The sequence below is a fragment of the Castor canadensis genome, chromosome 15, assembly GCF_047511655.1.
Source record: "Castor canadensis chromosome 15, mCasCan1.hap1v2, whole genome shotgun sequence".
NCBI lineage: Eukaryota > Metazoa > Chordata > Mammalia > Rodentia > Castoridae > Castor > Castor canadensis.
Window position 1 is genome coordinate 64,871,419 of NC_133400.1, and position 10,331 is coordinate 64,881,749.

Here is a 10,331-nt window from a genome sequence, read left to right on the forward strand (position 1 = left end):
TGCTTTTTAAAACTATCAGAAACAACTTACACGTTTATTTTCCCTAAGGAAATATCCCCCTGTGAAAACTTAACCCTTATTTTGTAAAGTAAGGTCTACAGCTTACTTAGGAACTGGATTAGTCTTAGTGCTAGTCCCATGAAAAGTTTCATGATTATATACTGTATTGTTAAAGTTATAAAATGATTTTTTTATATGATTATGAACAAAACAATAAAAATTTAAATATAAAGATATTTCCTGCCAGAGCTAATAAGCTAGTCTATTTAATTAAAAATCCACCCCTACATCATAGGAAAGAAAATTGTTGGCACAGGTCTCAAAGATGTTTTTCAATAAGCAAATATGATAAGAAATTGATTTCTTGAGCTTTCTCATGATGAAAGTTGTACAAATACTGGCAATTTCAAGAGAAAATGGAGGGAGTATTATATGAGAATCATCCTATTATGGGATCAATATATTTAGTTTGACATATATTTAGTTTCATATTTCCAAATGTTCTAACAATAACCAAGTTGTAATAAGGATGATAACTTATTTGGTGGAGAGCTTTTAACTTGTCGAAGGGCTTTCAGATCAGCTGCTTTGTTTTATCCTGCCAGGTACCTAATGACATCAGTTTAGCAAGTAATTTGTACTGCCACTAGACATATAATATAACTGACACAGGGAAAAATATTAAATAGCTCAAACAAGACTAACGACTTGTTCTTAAGAGAAGTAGTAACCAAAGGCTTGCCAGCTCTCTGAGTGTCATTTACTGGACCTAGTTTGTAAACAACCTACTATAAGTTGCAAGAACAAACAAATAAGCAAAAACATCAAAATATATATATATATATATATTTATGCTTTGGAGGATGTAATACAAACTTTGAAGTCTCTAAACATGCTCTTCAAAGAGTGATGTTTTCCACTTCTGGAGGGAATTCTAATCACTGGTAGATTTTAATACTGTGATTCTGCTCACAGTCTTACAAAAGGAGGTAAATTTTGTGCCACATTTGACTCTTACTTGAAACGCTAACAACGACCAGCAGTCTTTTGGACCTGCCTGAAAAGACAGTGAAGACAATGTCTGAAGTTGGTCCCTATATCTTACTAGAATTTTTTGTTTATTAAAAAAATCAGGAAGCAACACTTCAAAACATGGCATAAAGATATTTTCTGCAAGCATAATCTCTGTTGACTTCATCAGGCTACATATAGAGTCTTTCAGCACTGGCCAGGAGATGGCACCTTCACAGGGAACAAACGCTCAGTTGTGACAAGAAATCACTTTACTCTGTAACAAGCAAACAAGTAAAACCCTACAAACAATCAACCCCACAAAAAACCCTTATCGTGTGTGTGTGTGTGTGTGTGTGTGTGTGTGTGTGTGTGTGTATACACAAGCTCCTTGGCTCTGTTACACTTGAATAAAATTTTTTATTAAATTATAATTATTCTTTATCTGATCATCTTTAAAAAAAACTAGCTAAAAATGTGTTTCTCCAATCTTACCATAACCTGTCCCAGTCCCACACCATTACTGTACGGAGACAGTTGTAGGTACTTTACATAGTCAAATGATTCAATAGTCTTCCTTTTTAAATTTCTACTCCAGTTGTGTGCTAGATCTGGCTTGTATCAGCTTTCAAGAACTACCTGTGCACATCTCTCTGCATGATGGCATCACATGGGGAGTTTGAACTGACAATGGTGTATTTACACCATAGAAACATGCAAATGTTATTATAAATCAGGACTTGACCTATTCCTACGTAAGAGGCAGTTATTAAACACTTATCAGCACACCATTGCTAATAATTAGGAATTAGTAAACATGAGTTTACTGAAATCTAACAACACCTTAGTTTTCTGAAGAACTGTTATTATTTGAGCATGCTTTACCACAGTTTCTTGAAAATATCTTGTATAGCAGTTTATGCACTGTCAAAAAGCAAAAATAAAGAAATAAATAAAATAGAAGACAAATCTCCAGGTTGTCTCAGTGACTGAGACCACAGAATATTAGTGAGCTGGGGATGTAGCTCAATGTTAGCAAGCACAGGGCTGTGGATTCAATACCCAGAACCACACACACACACACACACACACACACACACACACAATGAACTCTCTGTTTCCTAGCAGTCACTAGAACACTCTATTAATGGCAACTTCCACACAAGATTGAAAAGTCAATACAATGCCCTGAAGCACTTCTGAATCACAGAATAAAAATTAAATTGGAATCAGCATAATTTTATTGCATTGTAATATATGCTGATTATTTGGAAACCAATCATTAGTCTATGGATTTATGCTAATTCTCTAGGCACCAAAATATTCAATTAACCAGATGACCTCACTTCCCTGACCATGAAAAACTAGCATACTCTACAAACTCAACAGGTTGCTGAGTACTTCTTAAAGGCTGGGACATTTTCAATCACTTTGTGTTTCCCAAAGGAATAAGGGTATGCAAATAGAATAACTTTAAGGAGGAATGTATCTGTATGTTTGTGTGTGATCAAACTGACCCATTTCAAAACTTGCAAAAACATACCAGCCCCTGAGAAACACATTAGAATTGAGATTTAAATAGAGTATTTCTTTTTGATCAAACTTCATAAAGGATCAATACTCAGGCTCAAATCTCAAGACTACACTACTTTCCATGCAGAGGAATGGGATGATGTGGACAGGATGGGGACTGGATCTTACTGAGTTGCTAAATAACATGCAAAGACATAATTTCCATACTGTGGAAAGCAACAACTATGCACCAAATTTGTCAAACAAAGGGAGGGAATATCATTTAGACTATCTCTACAGTAAAATGTCTTCCTAATAATGAAATCTGACATAAACTGATGTTTGGTAACTTCACAATATACTATATACTTTAGGTTCATTCAGAGACAATTTTCTTTTTCCATGTCAAACTCAACATGATAAATACAGTTCTAAAATAAAATGTGCCACAGATCTGTTAAAGAAATATCCAGTATTGCCATCTCTGAATAATGTATATTGGTGACCAATGATATTTAAGAAAAATGCAAGCAGGAGCTTGACTTTCTAGTTCTTTCCAGAAAGGAAAACAAAACAAGACACATACACATTTCATAACAAAAGATTTCCCAAACCAAAAGTCTTAACAGAAAATAATATGAGAGATTACACATTTAAATCGTCCTAGTTTGAGGAACTTAGAAATCACTTAATGTAATTTAATTTTCATACTGGTGACATCGGATCTGGCCTAGATTGGAATCCCTCCCGGATCCATTTATATCCTACATTGCATGGCACAGGATTTCCCCGTGGACATGCATGACCACTAGGTGGTGCTGTGGGGCCCCATTCGAACACGTTCCCCCTTACTTGCAGTCTCTGTCCTCCAAGTCGAAGTGAGGGTTGAAGTTGATCATGATTCTCTGGTATGAGTCCGGAGCCTGAATGAGCCATTCACATTTTTCACTTGGGTGATAAGAATGAGGATAACCAGGAGATGTAAGGTACCCGGGGCTTTCAATTTTTATAGTACCACCACATTTATCTGCAATAAAAATAACATGTCAGTAGATCTACCTTTGCCAGCCAGTCAGGAAGTCTAGGTTTATATATACCATTACCAGTTAGTAAACATTCCATAAGTTTTTAAGGGGAACTCCAAGAGGTCCCCACAGGTTCTTCAGGTACTGAAAGCAACACTCCACCAAGGAATACTCTTTGATCTCAGGGAGGCTGGCTCAGACAGAAAGCACATTGAGATCTGAGAAGACTCTCCCACCCCCAAAATTCCTTTCCAAGAAAGAGGTCTTCTAGCATTAAAAACATTAAATCCCCTCAATTGATGTTAACATGGTCCCCTGGGAGCTTCTGCTAGACTTAATTATCCCCCAAGAAGTGTAATCACATTAAGTAGCAAGTTCTAAGTGGAAGGTGACTAAAAGATGCTGTTGGACCCTTTGTGTCGTTTTTTGAGGATAAGCCTGGTCTCCATCAATGATCAGTGGGGATTGTCTTCCAAGACTTTGATTGGCTTAAAGCTTAACCTTTTTTGTTGTTTTATCTGGCCATAAATCTGAGTGATTTTGAGTTATCTCTGCTTTTGAGATCCAAATCAAGAGAGAACAAAGTGTAATTGGTGAAGCAGAAATAATTTTGCTTTACCTCTCCCAGTTGCTAAGGCTTGGAGAACAGATCAAAGCAATGGGCAGAAAGAAAAATAAATAGTCACAAGCATTAATTCTAATTACCTAAATGTTGGAGGGGGGAAAAAAGCTTCCCACACTGAGGTCTAGGTATTATATATGGTGAGCCACAGTCCCACTCTGGGAAAGGTGAGCTAAATAGTTTTGAACCTTCATTTAAAAAAAAAAAAAAACACAAAACACCAAATGCTGAAGTGACTTACTGAGAGCCAAATAAACCAGTCTCTGGGATGGTTTTATTGTTCAGCATAGATCCCCAGTGTCACATTTTATGATGGATTTCATAGTAGAGAGCCTCAGCCTGAAATGCTGTCACATTTATTGATGCTTAATTTTAAGCAATAAAAATTTGGTGCATAAACTATGTAAAAGGAACAGGTATGAAAGCAGTGAAATATATAAGCCTATCAATCACAAATATTCAGTAATGGTATATATAGATTTTAATATTGCATCTAATAGATTCCCTGTGGAAAGAGAATGGCATTCTTTGCTCTCAGCATGAATTTATAAATCTACAGAATTTTATTACAGGAAAACCAGGTCAAATGGAAATGAAAGATGAAGTGCACATCAAAAATGCATAAAGCTACATGCATTACAGAAGTCATTTCCCATAAATTAAAAAAGAAGACAATATAAATTACATTGTTTTCTTCAATTGTAGATGTTTCTGACTTTGTTTCTGATGTGGGGTAGTCTTATATTGATTCCCTTTGCATTGGCTTTTAAAAGCTTTAGGACTGCCAAGAAGAATTGATGTTGTGACCAGTGTTCAGAATCTCAGCTAATGATCATGCTGGAGTCTGTTATGTGATTCTACTGAGACTTGTGCATTATTTTAAATGTGCAGAAAACTTGGAAAGTGACCCTGTCTCATTAAGTCTCCTCCAGCTCTGTACAAACACCATGGCAGTGTCTGGCATCTGTTAGAAGGATGAAATAAAGCAGCACTGGTCGAGTCACTCGACAGAGTCACTTCAGAAGACATTTAGGTGGGCTCGGGTACCACACCAGAGCTCTTTAATCTGTGACTTCTGAGAAAGTGACAGTGTAATAAGATAATGTGGACTGCTAGACTCTCTGGCTCTGTTAAATCTCTCTAACAGTTGATTAAGAAAGAGCAATTTCTAACGACTCTGGACCATTAGTTCTAAATAAGGTTAATGAATTAATTTAGCAGCCACTGGTACTCTGAGGAGGTGGACATGGCTTTAAGAGGACTGCAGCCCTAGGCATGTACTGCCTCTGGTCACCTCAAGCACAGCAGTATGGCTTAGCTAGTCAAGCTTCCCTGCTAAAGCCCAGATTCTCAGCATTCCCCAGATTTCTGCTAAGGAAATTAGGAAAAGTGTGTGTGTGTGTGTGTGTGTGTGTGTGTGTGTGTATGTGCGCTATATGTTTATGGAGTTCAGAACTTAAAATCTGAAAGCTCTTTGTATTAGCTTTCAAATCCATCCTGTGAACACCCCCAATATAGATTTAACCTCAGGAGCTGTGAAAGACAGAGGGTAGGTTGCTGTAATTTCTGAAGTCTAACCATTTGAGCCTTTTCAGTTGGAGAAGGATGCTATTTTATTGCTTGCCAGATAGAAACACACCACCAACTCAGGTCCATTAATAAACTCCACATTCACAATTTTTGAGTGTTTTGCTTCCTTGCCCAAGTATAGAAAGATGCCACCAACTCAGGTTCATTAATAAATTGACTTCCATTCACATTCACAATTTTGTGCGTATCTTTTGAGAACACTGCCTGGTACTTGTGAAATCTGTTGCTCAAATCACAAAACCTCAAAAAAAAAAAAAAAGCACACTAGAGAGATTAACTTCCATCATAAAGCCGTGATTTAAATTCCTCTTGGTAGGAGCCCCTCCACTTCCCATGTCTTATTAAAACAATATACCACAGTACTAGATGTTCTTTTCTCCTAATTACTTTGATCGAAATCTAAGCCAGACGAAAGTAAATATTTGGTCATTAGTTAATAATAATTGCTGAAGATTTACTGTAAAGATAATTTTGTGCCTTTGTCTTCGCCTGCTTTACAGTGTAAGTCAAACATGCCTACAAACAGATCACATTTTAAAACACATTATTTAGGTTCCAGGACACTGTTTATACCCTAGCACAGCCTTTCATTTACTTAACAGCCAGTGGTTTTCAAAGCTAAGTGGACGCTTCAGCTAGGTTAGGGATTTTCAGATACCCCGATGCCTAACACTGTACATATCAGATTCCTTTATTGACACTATGCAACTTTCATTCATTCATACTCTAGACGGATCGGGGACATTGTATGAAGGCGGGGGAGGGCGTTCCAGCAACCGCCAAGACAAACCAGAGGAAACGGTTGAGGAGAAGTGCAAGAGAACCAGGAAGTTCTCTGGTAAAGTGTTCATTAACTTTCAGCAGCCATCAGATTTTTGAAAGGGAGTCTCGTCTAATTACCTTTGGGAGGAAACATTACTAAGATAATTGGTGTGCTGATCTGGGAAGGTAGGGCTGCTCTGCCTCGTAACAGAGTCAGGAAACCTCACAGCCAAACAGCCAACTTCAGGAGGGAGCCCGAGGACTTGAAATCCTCCGTCCCTAAACAGGCTGATCTTATTTATTTCTCCGCCCAGATGAGTTTCCTTCGCAGGCGGCTCTGCGTGAGTCCAGTAGCTGGAGCTGGAAGCCGAATCCAGGCGGGACGCGCGGAGCCGGGGGCGCCGCGCTGTCACACGCGCCTCCGCCTGTCACTTACCGTTGCGAAAAGCGCTGGCCAGGGCAAGGGCGAGCGCGGCGCAGAGGAGCGGCAGCCCCCTCTCCATCCTCCCTTCGCCGGGTCCCCAGGCAGACGCGGGAGAATGAGATCGTAAGGGGAAAGAAATATAGCAGAGGGGAATCCAAACAATCCCAAGCGTTCCAACTCCGCCTAGAGCCGTAAAATCCTCAGTCCGTCTTAGGGGAAAGGGAAGCAGCCAGGCAATGCCTTGATCCGAGAGCAACGCGTCTCTTTTTGTGTCTCAAGTCGCCTGCATCCTGTCATTTAGCTCCGGCTTCCTCTCCCTCTTCCCACACTTGTTCCTCTTCCAGGAGCCACTGCCCGGGCCATGTCTCAGGAAAAAAAAAAAAAAAAACTGAGAGGAGGAGGGAGGGAGAGGGAGGGAGGGCAACGCACACCAAAGCCAATTTCCAGAAAAAAAAAAAATCCTGCTTGTTTCTGGACCGGTTGGAGCTGAGGAACTGGCGCCCAGGGGAGGTCCGGGTTGTCTGCGGGGAAGGAGAGGAGCGAGCAAAGAAAAGATGAGCGGGAGACCGAGGAGTTTCACCAATTGCACCCCCGCCTCCCCCACCTCCTCCTCCTCCGCCCCCTCCCCTTCTGGAGCCCTTCCCTCTCTCCCTCCCTCTCCTCTCCCCGCACTGGCCCGCCAGTAATTGCCTGACAGGAGCCCGGGAGGAACAAGTTCCCCTCGGCGTGCTTCCCTGTCCGTCAGTTTGTCTCTTCCAGAGACCCTACGGGATCACCGCGGGAAGGAAGGCGCTGCGCGTCTGCTACACCCAGGGCGCGTGGATGTGTGTTTCAAGAGGGGTCAATGAGATCGGTGCCAGCCACAGGGTCGGGCTAGCCTACCTCAGTGTGCTCGCTCTGGACTCCCAGGGGGAGATGTAGGCAGCTCAGGGAAGCGAAGATCTTGGCGCAGAGGGCTTCGGAGAGCCCGGGAGGTGGCGGTTGCTTCTCGCAACTCCAAATCCTGGAGTCCGCGCCGGCGGCTGCGAAGAGCGCGGGGCCAGCTCCCTGCCACTCCCCACTGTGCCAGTCTAAGACTTAGGGCAAGGGAGCAGACGGATGCCCCTGGACTCGGTAGGCTCGGTCCAAAAACAGAAAGCCAGGCTGGAGTGGGAGACACGCCGCAGAACCTGGCGAGGGGCGGCAGTGTCGCTGCCACGTAAAGCGAAGTCAGACCGCCCAGGCGGGCGAAGCCGGGCTGCCACACCAGACGGCCTCTCTGCCCTGCACTAGGATGCGCGACTGGGTGCCCAGGTGCCTCCGCGCGCTGCGGGCTTCATTGTTCCCCAAGATTTGGTGCCCTCCCCTCTGGGGCAGAGGGAACCCGGGAGAATGGGAAGTGGCGCGCTATCCAGCTAGGGGGCAGCCGCTGCCAGACCCCGCCCAGCCTCGCCTCCAAGCCTGGGTGCTTCAGGGATTTGGAAATTAGGGGGTCGAGTGGCCCATTTCTGTGCATAGCAAGGCAGGGAGGGGAGAGGTGATCTTTACTGAGCCCTCACCTGCCTGCTCCCTGCTTACCCCCACCCCCAAAGCCGGCGCGTCCTCTGCCTGTTGGGCCCTCCCTCCATACCCCGTTCCACCCGCGAGGGCTTTCCGAGAACTGCTGCAGACGACGTATGCAGATATGAATAGCAAGGACAATTCAGGGAACAAACAAGTTGCGGCCACGGGTCAGGGCACCTAACGGGGCTCAATGTCCATGGACGCCCTCCGAAGGAGTTCGTGGGAAGGTGAAAAGGTCATCTGCCTTCTGGGAATTAACGTTCATATATGCATCACTAAAACAGAGCCTGATTCCTACCTGGTGCAAAGATCTGGCAAAGATTTAGGAATGTTGGCAAGGAGACTCTGGTCAAACGTTTTGGCGGAAGAACTAGGGTCAGACAGGGAGAAAGGACGCCTAGGGCGCGCGGGCCCAAGGCCAGGGCTCGGCGCTCGCGGGTAGTGGCTGGGCCCCGGGACAGGCGTCCTTCATGGTGCAGGCGGGTCCCCGGCGACGCCAAGCTGCACTCTGGGCGTCCGCACTCTCCGTTCCCTCGCTCCGGGTCAAGTCTGCCTTCTGTCCCGCCCGCGTCCCTGGTGCCCGGCCACCAAACTGCTGGAGACGCAGCCCTCTGGGCGCCGCGTGCCTGTCCTGCCAGCGGGCGCCTCCTCTCGCTCTCCACTTTCCTCCTCCTCCGCTCTTCGACCCCTGGGAGGCGCGGGAGGGAAGGACGCACTGATGGCCGGGAGTCAAATGCCTGGGTCGAGCGGAAGGGGCAGCAGCGGGCGGCGGGCTGGCTGCAGGCAAGGCGGGGGTGCCTGCCGCGCCCAGCACAGACCCAGGGGAGCGAGCGCGGCAGGGGAAAGCCCTGGCGCAACGCAACAACCAGCGCGCGCTGCTGCGTCCCCGCCCGGGCCAGCTGCGCGGGTCTAGCAGCATCATCAGATTTAGGGTGACCCCGAGCGACTTCGGTCCTGAACGCGAAGAGCAGGCGCTTCTCAGGACCTGGCAGGTTGACAGAGAATGGGAACCGGCGGGAGCAGAGGCCTGGCGTCCTAGAGTCACAGATACCCGCCTTCTTCCTAGTGAGAACCCAGCAACCACACTCACTCCGGGAAGCCGGTGTTAACCCGTCCTGGGCGGGGTGAGTGAGGGGGCACACGCGGGACGCTTGAGCTGTGTTGTTTTTAAAAAGCCGCCTCCAGTCTCTTCCTCTTTCTCTGCTGAGTGTGCATTTCCCAGCCTAGACCAACCAGGCCAACAAATAAAGCCACGAATCGCGCACCCCGGGAGGATGCCCACCCCTCCACCTTGTGCCTACCCCCCCCCTTTCCCCCGCCTTCTCTCTGTCAAGGTAACGCGCAGAAAACGCCTGCCTTTCTGGCTTACCAGCTGAGCACTTTTCGGGGTCTTTCTCCAACCAACTAATAAGGCACGCACTATGTACTCTAGGGGAGATATATTTAAGTTCTGCCTCTCATTTTCCTGGTCTTGGCTTATCGGTGGTTCTCCTAGCCGCTTTCCTTCCACACATGGTGCTGGGTAATGCAGCTGTACCACACTGATAATTGCTGGCTGGTGTGTGGTACAGAGCAAATTGTCCATGCTAACAACCTCTTCCTTTGCTGTTGGAGTCCTCTAAGTGGTGAAAAGGGTCAGTTTTAGATTTCTGCAATTCCCCAGCAAGGGAGACAGACCGACTTTATATGAGAATAAGTGAGAGACAGAGGAGGAATTTGGCAGTATTCCTAGGTTGTTTTATTTTGGTCTCCTGAACACATCTTTCTTTCTTTTTTTTTTTGATATCACAAATCCCCAGACTAGATAGGACCCAGTTCCACCTAAGGGAGATACCTCTGTCTC

The 10,331-nt window shown here is 45.1% G+C and overlaps 1 protein-coding gene across 7 annotated transcripts in view; it reads right to left on the reverse strand.

The window, feature by feature from the left end:
* Window positions 1-8,927, reverse strand: part of Nrp1 (neuropilin 1) — a 145,117-nt gene extending 136,190 nt beyond the window's left edge. For 2 of the 7 annotated variants that reach the window (XM_020161235.2, XM_074056323.1), the window contains exons 1-3: window positions 7,829-8,394; window positions 6,959-7,467; window positions 3,376-3,550 (exon numbers count right to left, since the gene is read on the reverse strand). In XM_020161235.2, the coding sequence (XP_020016824.1) occupies window positions 3,376-3,550; window positions 6,959-7,025 (242 nt within the window). In that variant the 5' untranslated portion in view covers window positions 7,026-7,467; window positions 7,829-8,394. Of the gene's footprint in view, window positions 1-3,375; window positions 3,551-6,958; window positions 7,468-7,828; window positions 8,398-8,786 lie in introns of those variants that run through there. The other 5 variants (XM_074056324.1, XM_074056325.1, XM_020161232.2 and 2 more) reach the window with 5 other exon arrangements.
* Window positions 8,928-10,331: the final 1,404 nt, after the last annotated feature.